This window comes from Filicampus tigris, chromosome 6 (assembly GCF_054856515.1).
Source record: "Filicampus tigris isolate MCC_2025a chromosome 6, RoL_Ftig_1.0, whole genome shotgun sequence".
Classification (NCBI taxonomy): domain Eukaryota; kingdom Metazoa; phylum Chordata; class Actinopteri; order Syngnathiformes; family Syngnathidae; genus Filicampus; species Filicampus tigris.
The window spans coordinates 9,512,185-9,532,229 of record NC_141222.1 but is presented as its reverse complement, the minus strand read 5'-3'; the positions used below and the strand labels follow the sequence as shown (position 1 = coordinate 9,532,229).

Sequence of the window (20,045 nt, the reverse complement as noted above, 5' to 3'; positions counted from 1 at the left end):
AAACAAATCTAAACCCGGATACGCTTAAATAGTCCCGCCTGCTCTGTGCATGTTGAAGATTAGTCAATTATAACCAAACAACTTTTAAAGCGATAATACAGCGATTATCGAACATAAACGACATTCGCATTATAAATTTGGTTCTACAGTACTTTATGTAAACAAAGCAACACACCATGTTCTTTAAGGAAGCCGAAAAAAAATTCACTAGCTTATATTATTATAAACAGAACAGTAGTGTCAACCATTGGAAAGTTCTACACATACAGTACATTTGGCTTAACATTGACTTCGCTATAAACACGTGGAAGAATGACATTTTATTTATTTATTATTTCAGATGACAAAAAAATGCAACTGTTTGTAGTGCTGGGTTTACGTGCCGCTTCTTAACACTGAAAGGTATTTTAAAAAACGAACAAAAGACAACTGGCGTCACAATGTTCAGTGAACCGTTATCAAATTTAACTGCGCTCAGCATTGACAGCAAGTGTGCAAAGGCACTATAGACCTTGATATCTTTTCTAAAAATTTTACAAGCCACCGCAATAACCGCTTTCTTAAATTGGCTGAAAGATCTTCCTGATAAATGTTGACGGTGTGAAAGACTGTGACTAAATGTAGACTGTCAAATAATTCTAATAATAACAAACTGTAATTGTTGAGAATTGTTATTGCGTAAGACTGGGTTGGTGCTCATCAACTATAAATGTTATTCACGCGACATGCATAAAAGTTGCTAGGGAATGCCGAAAATGAAACCTGAACTTGAAATATGGTTGTGGGGATTTATACCACAAAGTCCCACTAACCTGCAGAATAAGGATGAAATAGTCCACAGGTCTATTCCTGTGGAAGAGGTAGTGCTCAGGCGCCCGCTTGCTCTTCTCATCGTATTTCAGCTGCTGGATGACATTGGGGTGCTTCAACAAGCGCAGTAGAATCTTTTCAGACATTTGTGGTGGTGCGAACAGGTCGACCTCTACAGAGACAGAGAAGGAGACGGTGAGAATGACAGTTGAGATTTTACATTGACTTTAGCATTAGCACTAAGATAGTTTTCAAACAAAATGCGTTGTATTCGATTGCAAGATACATCCTAGGATGCCCTGGGACACATCATCAGTGATGTGCCTGAGATCATCGGGGGTTTCGGGTCTTTCAACATCATACCCCCTCCCTCAGGTGACCCAGCCAGGGTTGATCAGAGCCCAGCTTGTGTCCCAGTAGCATTGGCCCACAGATCGCTCCTCCTGATCCAGAGCCATCTCAAGGCTCTCTCTGCTGCCTCCATGGTGGGTGGTCTTGATGGCCTTTCTTTTCTCAGCACCTGTGATGCCCAGAAGTTGTGATCACCTTGCATAGTGAGTGGCCCGCAAAGCCAGTCAGTTCTCTCAGTAGCACGTGCCTTGAAGATACTGACGTTAGCACAATGTCCGGCCACAGTGAAGTTACTGTGATGTGGTCAGGAAACTTGAGCTGTTTGCCCAAGTCCACTTGTAGAACCCAGTCTGATGCTGAGGTGAGGAACCCGGCTGCTGGTTTGGGCTGTGACTGAGGCTGCTCTCCGGCCCTGACAAAGACGATCCTACTTTTGTCAGGTTGTTGCTTCCTGCTTTTGTTTTTGGCCATGGCTTTAGCTAATGGCTTCAGCAATGGTCTTCAGCACATATTTAAATATACAAAGTGTATAATTGTTTTTTTTAATTTTTGTTTTACAGTAAACTCCAATTGGGCTGTCATTAAACAGTTTAATGCACACTCAGGGACGGCAGAATCACATACATTTCACACCACGGGTCACCAACCATGGAACTGAGAGCTATTTCTTGGGTAATGATTAATGTCAAGGGCTACCTGTTTGATAGTCACTTCTTAAGTAGCAAATTTGCTCAAATTGTTTGGGGGTAAATCATCCCATCATTGTTGTTTCTCAAGCCTGCTTCTCTCCATGAACGCTAGTATTTGGTCATTCGCTACGATGCTAACTTTAAATTTACAGCAATGGAAGTGTGATTTAATCAAAATAGCATCCATAAAGATTTGATGCAGACTTTTTTTTTTTTTTTTGTAGAATATCACCCAAAAAAAAAAGAAAAGATACTATTTTTGTAAGAGTTCCGCGGGCTACTCAAGTGGTCCTATCGGGCACCACGTTGCATCACAGAATGGTGCATTCAGGGTACTTTCACGTCAGGAACTTGATGCACCATGCCGTTCTGCAAATTAATAATTTTTCTTTGATTATAATGTTTTTTTAAGATCATAAGAAATCAAAAGCGAAATCACATTAAATTTTAAATCATTGCCCAGCCCTTGTTTTCATTGTGGTTTGTGTTATGACTGATAGCAAGGTTTTGTAAAAACGTCTGGACCCAATTTCCACCATATTTAGGCTGGGGATAAGCAAGGGAAGAATGCATCAAAATTTGCTGTGGATCTGGATAAAGGTCATGAAAGGTGAATAATATAATAAATGAATCATAAAGGTAGAGGTAAAAAAGAGCACATGCAGGAAGTGATCTATGATTTACGTCGTTTTTGTCATGTTCCTGTGTTCTGTGGCTGAGGAAGAGGAAGCTAGTTGCCGATGCACTGTGGGAAGTTCATGTTGGAGAGGGAGAGAGAGAGAGAGAGGGAGGGAGAGAGAGACTGAAGCGATGTGTGGGACTGGCAGCGTGAGTGGACCATTGGTGGTGAGCTTGGGGCGGAGGGAGAGGGATAGTGATGGGTCGATGAAGCATCAGGTATCGTTTCAACACTCACTTTATTCTCACTTTCTCACATGTAAGTAATTCTCTTTTGTATTTCTTGTCTAGATTAGCTTTGTTTGTCTCGTATCTGTTTCTGCCCGGTTTCCAGCCTGGTTTAGATTTCTGTTTGTGTGCTTTTTTGGATAGTCAGGAATCCTTTGCGTTTATTATATTCACCTGTCTTGCTCCCAACTGGGCTGAGTTTCGTTGTTAGCTTTATAATGCGCTTTCGTTACATTAATTTCCGTTTACTATTTTTGTCATCTTATTTTGGCATCTAGCTTCCATTGTGCTCCGCCCATCCATTTGTATATTTTGTGTTTTCGTGTCAGCCTTATGATGATGTAGTTTTTTGTTTTTGCATATATCCTTGATCACGTTCTCATGCTTCTTTGGTTTAATAAAGTATTGTATTTGCTCTTAAGTTTTGTGTTGGCTCTGCTTTAGGGTTTGAAGTTCTGGGGACATGATTGTAAGATAATATTCCGGCCACTAAGCAGGAACCCCGCAAACGCCGAGCATTTACGCATGGCTTTGTCCAATCAAGGGAGGAGGGTTGGAGAGCATGAGCAAAGATTTTGGAGATGTTAAACATCCTTATCGCCTCCTTTAGTTCCCACGATTTACAATTTGAGCAGACCGGTGCTCAAATGACCGTGAGTCCAGATACACCCGGTACGTCTGCCACGTCAACCAATGATCCCGACACACCTAAAGCCAGCGCATGAAACATTCGAGGACCCAACATTCCGCACCCAAATGGCTACAGTGAGGAGCCTGTTGGCTGAATGCAGTTCCTTTACCAGTGCTCCATTGTTTTTGACCAGCAGCCTTTTACTTATGCTACTGGTCTAAAATATCATGTATAATGACTGAGTTTACTTAGTAACAAAGCTCCTGACTGGTCCATGGCTGTCGGTAACTATAATCCAGATTTACGCTCATCCCTTTAACCCTTCCTTGTGGAAATGAAGAGAGTTTTTGACCACCCCATTAAAGGTAAAGAAGCAAGGAGTAGACTTTTGGACTTCATGCAAAGGATGCAAGGGACTCAATCCGTGGCAGAATTTTTCATATCCTTCCGCATTTGTGCCGCAGAGAGCGGTTTTGATGAGCAGGCACTTTGCAGCATTTTTCAACCACCGCCTGAAGGACAAATAGGCGGGGCGTGACGAGACCTCCAGATTGGAGGAGCTCATTGGTCTAGCCATCCTCTTGGCCACCAGCTAAGAGAGCGTCAAGAGGGAGCATGCGGAGGAACGAGTATTTTAATATGCGGGGGATCCCCTTGTGTGAGCGAGAGGCAGTATCGTCAACCATCAGCTGCCGGATTCAACTGCAGTGGTACCCACCTCAGCTACAGAGGAGCCTATTCAGCTAGGAGGAGGTCGTCTATAGACTGCACCCGACGGATGCAATTAGGAGTGTGACTCTACTGTGGTCTCCCGGTACACCGGGTAGCCAGCTGTCCAAGAAGGCCACGCCCAAACTCTGGCAACTCAAGAGATCAGAAGATCAGAAGAATTCACAGCTTCATGGTACTCCATCTAATCAGCTCTCTGACTACTCTCAACATTTTTCTGCAGGAAACCATGACTATCCAATGGAGGAAGGTATTACACGAAAGAAGAAAATTGAACTCGATGTGGTCATTTCTTTGGGTGGGCTTACATTGCTGACACTGAGGACCACGTGCCAGAGTCTACCTTGGAGCGAGACAGGATTGTTGGGCACTCCAGTTGGAGGTGGAAAATAAAGTGGCCGATGCAGCAAGCGGGATGCAGGTTCCCAAAGGTTGTTGTTGCTGTTCGTCTATGACAAGATATTCTTCAGTGGGGACATTGTGGCTTGCCATCCAGGTGTGAACAGGATTACATTTCTCGTCGGCCAGAGGTACTGGGCTTCGGAAGGATGTAGTGGAATTTGTGGCCGCTTACTCCGTTTGTGCTCTCAATAAATTGCCCCATCGTCCTCCGGCTAGGCTTCTGCATTCGCTGCCTGTCCCTTCCCGCCCATGGTCACACATTGCTTTGGATTTCATCACCGGGCTTCCCAAGTCATGCTGCCATTCTGTTATCCTCACCATTGTGGATCGATTTTCCAAGATGGTCCACGTTGTTGCCCTTTCGAAGTTGTCTTTGGCCTTGGAGACTGCTGATCTGCTAGTCAAAGAAGTGTTCCGTGTTCATGGCATTCCTTCCGGTTCAGTCCCTGACAGGGGGCCGCAGTTCACCACCCAGGTTTGGAAGGTTTTCTGTAAGGCACTGGGGGCTTCGTCCAGCCTTTCCTCTGGGTTTCACTCCCAGTCCAAAGGTCAAACTTATCGGGTGGACCAGGAGCTGGAGGCAGCGTTGTTGTTCCTGACACGCAATCATGACAGTGATGCTGATTCAAATCTTTTGGCCTTGGGGGAGGTCTGGTTCTCATTGTTCGCAATGACAATACAGTTTCGTGTCAATTCATCCCTTCCTGTTTCTCATATTTGGGTTTAGACTGTATCATTCTGTGGTGTAAAGATAGTAACACTCTATCAAGGACAAATTGTAAGAAGACTTTACATCTCAAGCTGTTGTTCACTGAGTAAACCAAACGTCTGACAATAACATAGAAATGATGCATTACAAATGAAACTGTGTGTGGTTTAAAACCTCCTACCATTAACCAGTTAGTAACATCAACTCGATACAGCTGTGGTTGTCAGCTAGCTACACCACCAAGAAACTAAACTTCCTAATAGCCTTGAGAAGAACATAATCAACGCTTAGCTGCTAGGTCAAAGTGCGAAAGAAAATCCATCTGCGGTTGGAGAAACATGAGTAAGGCGCGATTCAGCTGCTTGTTTACCAAATGGGAATACTTCAAATTTGACACTAAACATGTCAATGCGTTGGTAAACCTCGGAGGCTAAAAATGCAGAAATGAACATAAAAACAGAAGAATTGAGTAAAACTAAACAGCGTGGTATTAAAGCAGTGAGCTAACACAATAGATCATGTTCAAAGATGGGTTAACAGTGAAAATTTGGATTTTGGGTGTTTGTTTGGTGAGCCGTTTGATTGATTTTAAGATGATTTTAACTGTAAAGCACTTTGGGTTGCAGGTTGCATGATAAGGCGCTTTACAAATAAACTTGTTTTTATTTGATAAGAAACCAAAAGAGAGCCATGTTTTAGTCATCCCGTGGTGCACTCACAAGAGGCCTTCTTCACAAACACACACAAACATGTATACCAACACGCTGGTTGTCAGTCCTCACACAATTGATTCTCACACACACATGCACACGCACGCACACAAACTCTTTCTACACACATGTACTCACCCCACTCTGCACCAACTGCCCAAAACTCTAAGAACATACAGGCACATGTGCACACAAACTGCAAACACATAAGCAAAAACTTTCCTCTCGGTGAGGGGCTTAAGCACACTGGGGAAAGTGGAGCAGCCCACTTGCCTGTTGCTAGGAAACGCAGAGTAGCCAGCAGAAGCTGAGGTGATATTTTAACCTTCATTTCATTGTCGGTAGGCTTGAAGGCCGAGAAATCCTGCTTCCTGTCTCGATGGGTGATTTTCTTCTTCGTCTTGTTGTCAGCTGCAGACAGAAAGTGGGAGTTGATGAGAAGACACACGTTCATACTTCTACAACACAGTAACCCTAACCCTACAAGAAGTCAGTCCACCATGTCACTCAACTAATGAAGATAGTTGTCCCAGGTCACAGGGTGACTAAACTTCAGTTACCCAAACTTCATTGCCTTTTCTGGAAACATAGCTGTGGTGCCTTTCTCAGAACTAAAAGAGAACTATAGGGGGCTATGTTGTTATTTTACCACATTCTTAGCATTACTTCAAGCCATATGTATTGGACCAACAAATAAGCAGGCACAACCCCCAAATATGCAAACATTGTGTAACTGCTCATAATATTTTTCTAATAGTACTGAAACATGTGATAGAGTTAACAAGTTGAATATATTTAAGTTCTGGTGCACAGGACAAATAAAGCATGTTTAATGTTAAATGTTAAATGTCTCCCAGAGAGTGTTTTATACCTTGATTGTAAATTTGGGCTTAAATCCATCACAAAGCATTTTTGCTGGGTCTCTGGGGGTGCCGTTGCATTCATTTCACGTCAAATGAATGAAAAGATACAAGGTGATGTTTGATGCATGTAAATTGAGCGATTACAGTATTTTAAAATAATAATTGAGTCTGGAAAATATGACATGTTTCCTGTCAGTGTCGGAGGACATTCAGTTGGAGGGCATTAGGTGAGCCGTTTATTAACTCTTTGAGCGCCATTGACATGAAATGCTGACAACGAAAATCCTAATGAGGAGCACTGTCGACGTCAATTTCCGTCAACTATGTTTTTTCTTTACAGGAATGGGCGGAGAAAAGCCTTAGCCAGTCAGGATTGATCATTTAGCGATGAAAGCAAAAAAAAAAAGAAAAAAGAAAAATTACTATGACCAACATGTCAGCATTGGATCTCTTTTGGATGAACTCACTGTGTCACAACAACGTGTAAGCCTAAAACATGGCGGACCCTTGGAAATGTGATGGTGTCAAGCATCTTGTGATTGATCAAAATTTTTGTCACGTTAAATCTACTACAAAGAGTGGAACAAAAGAGAGAAATGATGACAGCATTAGGGGTGGGCGATATGGGCAAATCTCGATATTTTTTTGAAAAAAAACGATAACGATAATTTGACGCTATTCTACAAAAAATATTTTTAATCTGCACTTGCTTCACAGACCAATTGTGGATAGACAGTGTTTGTGAACATCTCTTTTAAAGTGCTAAATATAGCTTCTGCAAACCATAATGATATTCTACGACAATATTTAACAATAAAAAACAAAAAATTATGTGTAGACTTACATTCATTTTTGGGAATATTTATGTCATTTAAATGTCTGTGCTGTTATTCCATAATGGTGTAACATTTTTAGCTGCAGTAGGTACTGGTGTACCACTGCCAACTACTAGAGCAATCAGAATGAGAAAAAGGTGTTAACTACAGCAATCAGAATGAGGAAAAAATGTATTTGATATGTGACGTGTGACGAAGTGTCACCCAGCGAGAGAAAAAAAATACGTCGTCATGACAACACCCATTTCTTATACATTGGCCAACGTATTCAGAATAAAGTTGAATAACAAAACTGCAATTTACAGAAAAGTGCATTTTCCCACTCATTCATCGCTGTGATATGTAGACTTGTGACTTTATTCATATTTGGGTGTATGCTGGCGTCACACTAATAAAACGTCGTAGTTTGTGCAACATGCCTCGGGAGTACAGGCTAGTTATGAATGATGCGGACTAAAAGCGTGTAAACTGAATGTTAACCGATCAACCAGGATGTCACGTTTGCCTTGCTCGCTTAAGTACTCAGTGATTGTGTGCGTGAGTGGGTGCGTGCGTTTATATTTGTTGGTTCAACTTGCCGACTGTTTTCTGGGTGTGTGTGTTTAATCTTTTGTTTAGCGTGGTTGCGCGGTCGCCAAGTTTTCCTCGTAATCCATATGGCTCGTGGTGCAACAGAATTGCTCTTCACGGTGACCGTTTTGGCACATCTAACAATGTGATTCTCACAGACGTCAGTCTTGTCAACTCCAAACCATCTACAGACTACGGACAACGTGGACGCGCGCCTCGCTATAAATCCCCGCTAGACACTCCTCCATGAAATGAGGAAACAGCTCCGCTGTAGTGAGGACAGAGTCACGTGACCGGGCCCTGCCTGCTGATTCGGCGAATGATTATCACTTCCTCCTCCTCTGCCGTCAATGCGCACTGATTTTTCAGCATTTCCTCATACTTTGCGTCCGTCGGCTGACTCACTTCGAGGCAGTATTAATATTCGATAATGTAAAATTACACATCGTGTGGGCAAGATTGACAATGATATCGATAACGATATACATCGCCCACATCTAGATAGCATTATTTAAATTTAGAAAGGTTGGAGCAATGTCATAATGTACGTACATACACGCACACACTTAGACCCCCCCCCCCACACACACACTACTTAATATTACTATTAATAATAAATAGCATACACATAATAAATAAAGTTCATCAAATGTAAAATTGTTACACTTGTGACTAATTGAAAATACATGGTTTTCTACATTACCTTATGCATTTAAAGCACATTTCATTGTTAGTATTTTATAGAAGAACATGACTGTTCTGTTTTGAGTTGTCACTAAAGCAAACATTATTAGCATCAAAGATATTGTTGTGTATAAAATATATCTTTTCACAAAAAGCATGTTTTCTGCGTTTTTCTATCCAAAATAGGTGAATTGGGTGAAACCCAACCCATGTTTCACTGCTGGTTACTAAAAAATGGAATAAGGTAGAAACAAGCTTTTTTTTTTTTTTTGTAATGTGATGAAAGAAGCGAGTCTAATCTTTCATTTGGTAGTTTATGTGCTTACAAAGTCATAACACAATACATTCTGTTAGCCTTGAAAGATCAGTCAGACAGCTCTGAATTGGCTGGCCCTCAAGAGGTTCTGTTTTTTTGTTTTTTTTAATGGCTGGCATTGAAAGAGTTAAATACACTCAACATTAAAAGTTATGAATAGGTATGCGAGCACTGGGTTAATTAAACACATAACTTCACCTTAGAAGAGTTGATGTAGCAAGTGTGGGCTTTATACTATATGATCTTCCAATCATTTGTGCATTTACTGATTATGTCTCTCAAACGCTAACTGAACCAACTGAACCTTTTATGTTATGGAGCATTGTGTGCTTCTGCGAAATTCTCACATAAAGATGTAGAGCCGCCAAATGTTAGAAAGTACGACACAAAAAGGCTACACTGTAGGGGGTGGGGACAAGGGTAACAGTAACTCATTTGGGGGAGTGTTCACCGCTAATGCCCCCGCCATGACATTGCCACTGCTTCCTGTTGTAGCTGAAAACATTTACGTCTGAAAGATGCTCCAATCCCTCCTTAAATATAGTGTCACCACATCGTCTAAATTTGCACTTGCAAAGTAATAGAGGCACCAAAACACCAGAAATCAGAAATTCTTAAAAAATGGTATATGAACACAAAAACAAAAAGTAACAAAAGACAATTATCATTTAAGACAATAACATAATACAAACGTGCACACGGGTCAGGTCAAAACCACAGCAAAGTTATATTAAATTGGGCAATAGTGCACAACAAACATTTTTAGGTTTGGATCAGCAATCAGAACCATTCATAATGTGAGCACCACGTGTACGGGTGCTTTTATATAATTATATAACAGTTTAGAGAGTTGGACAGATTTTTTTTTAATTCAGCTTTTTTTATGCCACCTTGGTTTTTTTTATGTACGTCTCCCACACTGAAAAAGATGGTGTGTTGAATTTACTCAATTTTATTGATTTATTTCAGTGCATGTTTAAAACAACAATACACACACATGTATGTGTGCGCGTGTATAACATTTTTAGGCTAGAAGTGAGGATTTTACTAAGTCATTCAATTATTATTATTAATGAAAATATGTGTTTGTGAGTAAAGCTAACCTAGGAGTAACAATGCACTCTTAATTAATTCATAGCATCTGTGGAAAATGAAAAGACAAGGGAAAATATATCAGTCATCAAACAATAAGGCAGAAAATCAAGCAGTTGGCAGTAACATCAGCAGTCACTCTCTAAAGGCCTAGATACACCAATCTGATGTCAGAGGTCGGGAAGCGTCGGGGCGTCGGATTGCGCCGTCTGATTGGTATAATGACCACCGTCGTAGCCTGTCAGGAAGCGTCTGGTGGGCGTTTCAGCATTTTGAATCGCCGTCGTGAGTCGTGACATTTGGTGACTGTGATTGGCTGTTAGCTAGCAAATCAGCGCACGGAGCATGAACAGGAAGTGACAAATGCGGATAAACAGTGAGCACGCCTTTGCTGCCTTCTTAATCTTCTTCCAAGTACAAGAGCGAGGGTTGACAATATAAGTATTTCACGATACTATGTCAAGAACGTGAGGATTTACTTCGCGTGGGAGTTCGAAAAATATAGTTGAATGCATTGTTTCCGTTTTTATTATCCGCCCCTGGCCAATAGCTTTCCGGTTGATTACCGCCGCCGATGGTATGGAGGGGTACTACATCTCACGCATGCGCAGAAGGTACTTTAAAGATCAGCGTCGCTGTCTGTCGTTGCTGTGTATTTTTCCAGCGTGACGTGCCAACAGCCGGCCCGACGCCACGGGGTAAGCGTCGGTCACTGTTGGCCAACGTTGGATTGGTCTATCTAGGCCTCAAGAGAAAGAAGTAGTCACTAGTAGTTACTAAGTTACACAAGTAGTCACATGTTCAGTTAATTTGAGACACTTCCAATTGTTGGTTACGGATCACGTGTGCATTTTTTTGTTTTGTTTTGTTGGTTTGCTTCTGACAAGGATGATGTGAGGGTAGAAGAGCCAGATCCAGAGCCATTTGTCATCAACACGGCTATTTTTGGTCTTCCAAGAGGACCCAGTGACACAGCTTCTTGCCTAAAACCTGCTTGTTAGCCGCGGTTATCATAATAATAATAATCTTCTTGAGCCCTTAACTGTTTTTCATGACCATTTCATTTGTATTGTAGATATTTCAAGTTCCAAAGACGAGGGTTCTGTTCAGCCATGTCTGACAAAATTCCCCACAAGTCCGCATGATTTTTCCCTGCCTAATGTACCAGACTCTGCCTTCACATCACAGAACGGTCTTCTCCAACTGGAAAAAGGCACTGTGCAAGGAGTCTGGATTTAAGGATCACTCAAAGTCAGAGCAAAGTAAAATTAGAGGGAACATTGGTTCTGACAATTCATACATAACTCAGAAATAACACCATCTATTTTGCTGTCTGCTATTGTGTGAATGCAAAATGGCTGCCACATCCAGGCACTTCAAATCACAGATCCCTCTGGTGTATTGCAGTAACATAATGGGGTTCATTTCACTGGCATAAATGAAAAAAAGATAGTTTGAGCGACACAAAAGTACCATTTGCAAAAGAATCCACAAAAAGGAACTCTTAAGACAATAAGATGCATTTGTGTTAGTTTTCATGGAAAAGGCATATTGAGCAATAGGACAAAAATCTTTGACTACATATGCAGAAATGTAATTAGCATTAGCAAATCATGAAATTTAATTTGAGACACAGCAAAAACAACAACAACAAACAATTACTTTGAAACATTTGTTCTCTTAGGATACTTTCACACTGCAGGGTGTGATGCTCAATTCGTATTTGTTGGTAAATCTGAACTTTTTATGTGCTTGTTCGCATTACAAAAACAAATGCGAATTCTAATGTGTACGCAATGCATCTGTGATGTGATGTGATGCACACAAAGCATAACGTCACGTGGCACAATGTTTACAGAAGTAAATGTGGTCCCACACATGTGTAGAGGCTCATTTTGTCATATATCGCCAGAGTAGCGAGGCGGGAGGAGGGATTACTGTCCAAAATGGATGGATGGATAAAGACAACACTTAATCAAAACAACTTTGCAGATTCACGGACAATTGTCAGTAGTCTCCCAAGCACTCTCCCCTGCCCGCACAGAGCGCATATTGGGCTTTTGATGACTTATAGGTTGGATTTGTACAAATAAGCGTTTATACTGCAGACCGACCGCGCACACATCAGATTTATATCCTCGTACAGAAGATGCCTAGGTCAGATTTGAAAAAAAAAAATCTGAGTTGTACTGTTCACACTGCATGAAAAAAATGGAATTGAGGTGCATTGTGAACTTTGCAGTAGAAACTATTATTGTTACCTTTTGAACCACAATTTTATATATATATATATATATATATATATATATATATATATATATATATATATATATATATATATATATATAATAACTCATATGATTCAAATGAATTGAGTTTTAAAATGAAACTCAGTGAGGTATGAATTCAACGTTATTGATCAAATTATATGATATACCATATGTATGACAAATTGAAAAGCGATTAAGATATTGGACATTAATGTTACCAAATCAAAGCAAATGTTATTCATTAAACTAACAGGACATCTGTAACTCGACCTTTGCAAAACTGTTCAATGCAGTTTACTAGATGCAATGTCAATATTCAAAAATGAAAAAGAAAATCATCACTGGATTCGGAAAGGTGGGCAATACAGAACATTTGGGCTTTTTATTCGGTTACATGCAGATATAACACATAAAGCATATGTTCTGTGACCCTTTTGTGGGAATAAATCATAACAAGGCATGCTTTATCACTGCTATGAGTTACTCTTACCTGGGTTTTATTATTACTCATGGCAATGTGATCCATTTTGATCCAAATACGCTGATTGCCTTGTTATATTTTACATGGTTTTGTAATATTTGGACCAAGCTATACCGTGATTTAGACATCACTTACTGTTTGGACCTTGATTACAGTTAAATTGGTGTGAACTTTAAGAGGGCAACCTACTGTACAAGTCTGTCTCGTCCAGGATCTCTGACTTGATGATTTCCTCAATAATGTCCTCCAGGGTGACAATACCGAGAACCTCGTAGAAAGGGTCTCCCTCACCCTCATTGTTGACCCTCTGAACTATGGCCAGATGGGATTTTCCTAGCAAATCATACATGCACACACAGACACACAAACACAAAGGCAAGTTATAAAGTTAGGGTCATATTATGTTTTGTTAATGAAATACAGGTCAAGCAGTGGGTGGTGTTAGGGGTAGTGGTGTTCTGTTGAGAGTGGCGGAGAGAAGCTTAAAAAGAGAACAAAGCAACTGGTACATCCCACTTTTTCAGTCATTTTGACATGTGTCAGATGGGCATATGATTAAATTGGACAACTTAAAACTGTACAAGTATGGTACCTGAAAAATAGCCTAGTGTGACAGCACAAAGTCAGTCACCAACCTATTCACACAAGGTGACCAAATCTACAACAGATTTCTGCATCAGTCATGCCCTCTTTCCAATGTAAATTAAGAACCAGCTCAGCTCTACTTCGCAAGTTTGAAGTGGTTTGCTTACCACTAAGGCTGGAAGATTAATACATTTCAACTGACATTGAGATCTAGTCGCATGTAATTATCGAATAACAAAGGCTGTAATTAGAAAAAAAAAAACATAAGTCTGTAAAACACACAAAAGGTTCAGGATTCTTGTGCTGCTTGTGTCAACTTCCCTTTCGTCTGTGTCTCTTTCTCACACCCACACTTGCACTTCCCACTCCAAAGTGATGGAGCCAGAAGTTAAACTAAAAAGGGGTGGCAAGGGTGAGCCATAACTGACAAAGGGATGGCAATAGAGTGTGCGTGTATAGGGTAAGGGTTACTCTAACCCTAATTGCAAAAAAAAAATAAAAAATTGAACAGAAATGAAAAACAAATGCATTACTTTAGTAAATTTAGTAAATAGTTTTTTTATTAAATAACTTTCCCTCCCAAAAATATAAAACCATGAAAATATATTTCTATCTGTATTATCTAATTTTAAGTACCAAGTACTCAAGGGACATCTTTTTATGTAAGAAACACATGTTGCCAGTGTAACGGTACACTCGGGTGTATTAATACGTTTCGGTATGGCATGTTCGGTTCGGTCCACTTGCGTTCGGTTTGGTCCACTTATTAGAGCGAGCTTACGCACGGACGCTGATTGTTGCGTGCGGGAGACGAGAGTGGCGGTACAACAGTGAGAGCCAGAAAAGAGCCAGAGCTCGAAGGTCCCCGCGTACACTGCGGTCTCCTGTTTGGGAACATTCTGGATTTCATGTTAAAATCGCCCATGGGGAAAGGTGCGTGGATAAGTCCGAAAGTTGTGTACCGACATTGCTACATGAGATGCTATGTTGTGTATATATATATATATATATATATATATATATATATATATATATATATATATATATATGTGAAAAGGTGTCTGCCCCTTCCCGATTTCTTATTTTTTTGCATGTTTGTCGCACTGAAATGTCTCAATTTCAATAAATTTAAATATTGGTCAAAGATATCACAACTAAACAATTATTATTAAAGGGAAAACAAAATCTAAACCTACATGGCCCTGTGTGAAAAAGTGTTTGCCCCCTAAACCTAATAACTGTTTGGGCCACCCTTAGCAGCAACAACTGCAATCAAGCGTTTGCGCTAACTTGCAATGAGTCTTTCACATCGCTGTCGGGGAATTTTAGCCCACTCATCTTTGCAGAATTGTTGTTCAGCCACATTGGAGGGTTTTCGAACATGAACCGCCTTTTTGAGGTCATGACAAAGCATCTCAGTTGAAAAATTGTAATCGTTTGACAGCACTAATATCGGCTGTCGACGACAAAAATTGGTCGACACAAAAATGTACCGCTATGCCTCAAAAACAGAGGTGGGCATTCCGTCAGTACTGACTGAAGGTCCATCAGTCCGTCACTTACAGATGCCTGTTATGCAGCAGCAAATTTATATTGAGCTTCTGGCCTTCCCAAACTAGGCCCCTGAACTAGGGCTGTGTGATATGGACAAAATTTCATATGGAAATATTTATGCCAGATAACGATATTACTATTGGCTCAGTTATTTTTTTATTTTTTTTAGAATAAGCAACATATTAAACCAAAAGGATGTGGCAAGTGCAGTTTTTTATTAGAACTTACTGGCCATCAACATTAACAGTCGACAATACTTGAAAAATAATTTAGATTGACATTGCACTGCAACTGCGCTTTAATGATAATTGTATTTTACAATAGAATGTTTTTTTGTGTTTGCATGCGTGCTTGTGTTAACTACATCAATGTGTGGGTTGTTCTGTACCAATTTGGCTTGACACATTCCGTAGCTTTAGTGCTAAAGACCACCACACAGGACACAATGCTTCCGAACCCGACTTGGACTGGGGAAAAAAATAAAAATACAGTTGACCACTCACCCCATGTAAGTGCGGACACCCAGCGATGTGAATGTGTTAGCCTGGATTTCGTGTTTGAGGCTCCCTGTACAATATGGCACTGTATGTGGACTCTTTTTAATCCACAGAAAGATAGTGGCAGTCAAGAAAGACGTACTTTGCTACAGAAATAAGGAGGAATAATCATGAGGAAAGTGTGGATATTTTGAAAGGAGAAGCGTGGAATGCTCGTACATTTTTATCGGGACAAGCTTAGCTATTTCATCCACTACTACACGTAAAATCTAATAAAATACAATATATGTGCATCATATATACTGTATTCTATGGCTTGAATGCAAATGAATGTCTCACAAGTTACTGCCGCTAACATGGAAGTGGATTTCCAATGTGTGTGTGCAGCGGCTGTGTGTGTCTCCCTCCCTGTGCAAGATGATTGTCATTGGCTATCTTAAGCAGTCGATCAACACCAAACTTGAAAGAAAGTATGTGGTTGGTTAGACTGAGCTTTACATACAACACAAGCATGCTTAATTCACATGACTCATATCGTGCTAATTTTGATGTTAATATCTTGAATGTTCATATCTGGATTTCGAAACAATAATGATACATCGCCCAGTCAAACCAATTCAACATAAATTATGCTCGAAAATGTGTCTGTTAGGAAGCCAACTTTTTTTTTTTTATCACTATATTTATTGAGTTTCAACACAATTACAACACTACACAGTGCTTGTTCCCATCCTACCAAAACACTTTATGTACTTTACATCCTAATTACAAAGCATATACATGTCCATCCGTATAAACAAAATACTGTATATAAGCACATGTGCAATTTCCAAAATCCACGATTACATTGGGTACCCTATATAAGAAAAGAAAAAAAATATAATCATAAAAATGTATGCGGAATAAGCAATTAAAGAAAAACATTGAAATAATCACTTAACCTACTGAAATATAAGTTAGGTCTATGTATTAATTACTGGTAAAAGATGTCCAATATCAGCTTTTTTAATAAATGTTCTAAATGGTTTCTAAATGTTATCGTATTCATCCAATTTATTTTTAAGGAAATAAGAAATTCTCTCCACTGGCATTGTAAGGTTCCACTGGAACCGGAAGTGATGGGATCCCACAACTGCAGACAGACAAGAACTATGTAACAAAAATGTATTTACAGAAAAACAATCACTACCGAATAAAGTACAAATGAAATCGCAGACAAACTGCCTGGAAAAAACTCGGGGAAAAACAAAAGACAATTGCAAATAAGGCAAGGAAAATCAACAATGCAAAATCACCTGTCACAACAGGATCAGGGAAACTCCAATTAGAAAATAAACCAAAATGCCGTACGAACTAACTAAAACAAAATTCAGTACTCGACAAAAACACGCGAACGGAAATACTAGAAGCAAGAACTAGGGAGGTCAAGAAACGTACACTTGGTGCAATGACAGCAAGCAAGGTAGAATAGTTTGACGATGAGCCTTCGACGCCGCAGCCTTTTTAAAGCCCTTGATTGTGATGCAGAACAGGTGCGGCGCCGAAGGTCACGCCCACTAATCAGCTTCCTGACAGGAACACAAAACAGAATCATGACAGCCATGCACTGTCCCATAGATTGAATCCATGCTCCAACCGTAGGTGGTTCCAATTTTTTCCAATTAAAAGCCATGTTCCTTTTGGCCTGTAATATGGCAAAGTCTATAAATTTACGACCCGTATACGCCGGTATAAAAGTATTAGGATATACATTCATTATTACCATCTTAACATCCAATGGGACTGGCGTGGACAAAATTAAATTAACCTTATCCAGTACATCCTGCCAGAATTTCTTAATCTTATCGCATTGCCATACACAGAGCACAAAAGTCCGTTGGGTGGAAGCCAACTAATTTAAAGAAATTACCAAATCGGCCAGGAAGTGTGGTCAAATATTGGCAAATATTGGTGACAACCATTTTTTTTGTTTTGTTTTTTTCCCAGCAAGACCAATGTCACCAGAAAGAGCTGGAATAAAGGGGGGAAAAAACGATGTTTACATTTTGTCAATATGTTCAGGAAGTTATGACATTTCTAAGGCTTCAGAAAGCGGGCAAAAAGGTCGGTAAAGCTCCCCACTTTTCAATGGAATGGCTTGTGAATGAGTGTCTGTGCAAAGTGGTGTGCAACTGTTTGGGGACAAGTAAGAGTAAAGAGAAGTATTTTGAGTCGAGATAAGCATCGGGAACGACCATGTACTGTATGTCATAAAAGCCATTTCTGCAGCGCGACCTCCGTCTTCCTGTTGTTTGTTTGGATACCGGAGATTCCCACACCATCGCTGGCAACGCACAGCTAACTTATCCCGGTGAACGAGCCCCTGCGTCTCTCCCCGTTCAAGGTTAGGCGACACAAATTTTGTGGAGAATTTTGTTCCGTGGACACTTTTCTTCCCAAATTTGATGACAGTTCATCTGCTTGTCCCCAAATACCTCAAAATTACAGTATGTAGTGTGGTCGATCTAAATGTTGCAGCTAGCTTTCAACACGTGCGTGCGTGCGATAAACATCAAAATACTGCATGAAAATCATCAAATTGAAAAAGGGGTGACAGAGGGGATTCTACTGTACATCATATCTAAAAATAGATGCAGAAACCAATTTTTTGGCAGAGTTAATTTTTCTGCGAGGAGTGCAAAACACACCTGCGAGATGCGATCACACGAAAATCACCTCACAAAAAATGGTCCAAACCAGTCCGTTGTCACGGCCCTACAAATATATAGCCCAATTTATACCATAAGCTTGATGATGGCCCCAAAAACCATCAGGTCAAGCGAAAACTTGCTAATGGACATTTAATCAAATATGGTTGGAGATTGATGTATTTGTGACTCAGTGTATAACTGTGACACTCTGTAGATTAGAGAAGTCTAAAATAAATCAAAATTCAACACTCTCAAGTCTTTCAATCTTCAATAAATACTCCAACCTGGGAAAAAGATCGGTTCAGGTTCAAATTTAGTATGATATTCATGTCTGTGATGAGTGCAGTAATGTCCAATATGTCCAAAACCAAATACAGGATACCCTCCGTCTACTCCTTTTTTGTCAGTTATCAAGTTTCTCTCCAGCCGATGTGGCTTAGGCAGTTTTTTTCAACTGAGGCACATTATTTCAAAGCACAAAAACTACAAAAACGACCATCCCTAACCAAAACCAGAAGTGGACATTCCATCAGGATGATGGACCGGTCCATCAGTCCGTCACTGACGGACGCCTTTTTTGCTGATGATTGACGGGACATCTTTTAAAAGGATGGACTTACGAATGACCGAAGTGGGTTTTCATCTGTTAGTGTAATCGTCAACCGTCAGTGGTCAACTGTCAGACGCCCGTTTTCGGTTTTATTTGGGGGGGGGGCGCCCAAAAAACGTACCACTGGACTTCTGACAGACTAACTGATGGACTTTACTGACGGACTGACTGACGGACGGACAATTACAATTCAGTTCATCACGAAAAATGACGGACAGACGAATGACGGACCAGCAAAATATGGTAAATTGCCCACCTCTGACCAAAACTAAGAATAAGAGGCTTATGTTAAAATAAAGTAACCTAAATTCAGCCTTTTTTCTCTGGGTCCTTATTTTCAATCGTAAAAGTAGTATCGCCCAGCCCTGGAGGCAAGTCAAGCTCAGTCTGCAGTTCAGTTTAAAAATGGCCTAGCTTACTCATGCTGCATCGAATACTAGTTCCTGAATTTAACGAGGTAAAAGCATCACTCATGAGTCAAACCGTGCCTGTTGGGTACTGTGGAGTGGAAAATGGTCATTTTGGCAATTTCGAGGGGAAAAAAAGACTCTGTGATCCAAGTAGCCTTAACTGGCCCAGGCCTACAATAAATGACATCCAAAGACAGTCATACGGTACTGAATGTCATCGTTTCGACCCCTCATTCCCTCTTCCTCTGCATCTGTGTTCCCAGGACCCTCCTGTGTTCCATCCAGAAAAAAAGAGAAACAAACTGCATGTATTCAGTGAAGACTGTCAAGCAAAATGCTAAACAAATTCTTTGCCTTTTCTCAGCTTGTGATCATTTAAAAGGAATTTTCCACATGCCCAGGCTAATATTAGCCCCCTTCAAAATGAAGTTTCCATTCCGCCCCAGCGATATTCTCACCAAGCAAAGGAACAGAACAAGGCGAAGCCTCCACTGTGTGATCAGATTGTCTCGGAATGGGTCGTTTGCATGCAGCTACCTGGGTGTAAATAATGGAGGGTGTCAAATGTGTTTGTGTGTAACTAGGCATGTGCATGTTTGCTAACTGTGTGCATCTGTGAGTGTATTTCAATGAGAACACAGGTACATCAC

At 40.4% G+C, this 20,045-nt stretch overlaps 1 protein-coding gene across 2 annotated transcripts in view; it reads right to left on the bottom strand.

The window, feature by feature from the left end:
* cnnm2b (cyclin and CBS domain divalent metal cation transport mediator 2b) overlaps positions 1-20,045 on the bottom strand; it is a 74,470-nt gene that overhangs the window by 10,784 nt on the left and 43,641 nt on the right. For both annotated transcript variants that reach the window (XM_086034121.1, XM_086034122.1), the window contains exons 2-4: positions 13,239-13,382; positions 6,211-6,348; positions 813-982 (exon numbers count right to left, since the gene is read on the bottom strand). In XM_086034121.1, the coding sequence (XP_085890247.1) occupies positions 813-982; positions 6,211-6,348; positions 13,239-13,382 (452 nt within the window). The remainder of the gene's footprint in view (positions 1-812; positions 983-6,210; positions 6,349-13,238; positions 13,383-20,045) is intronic.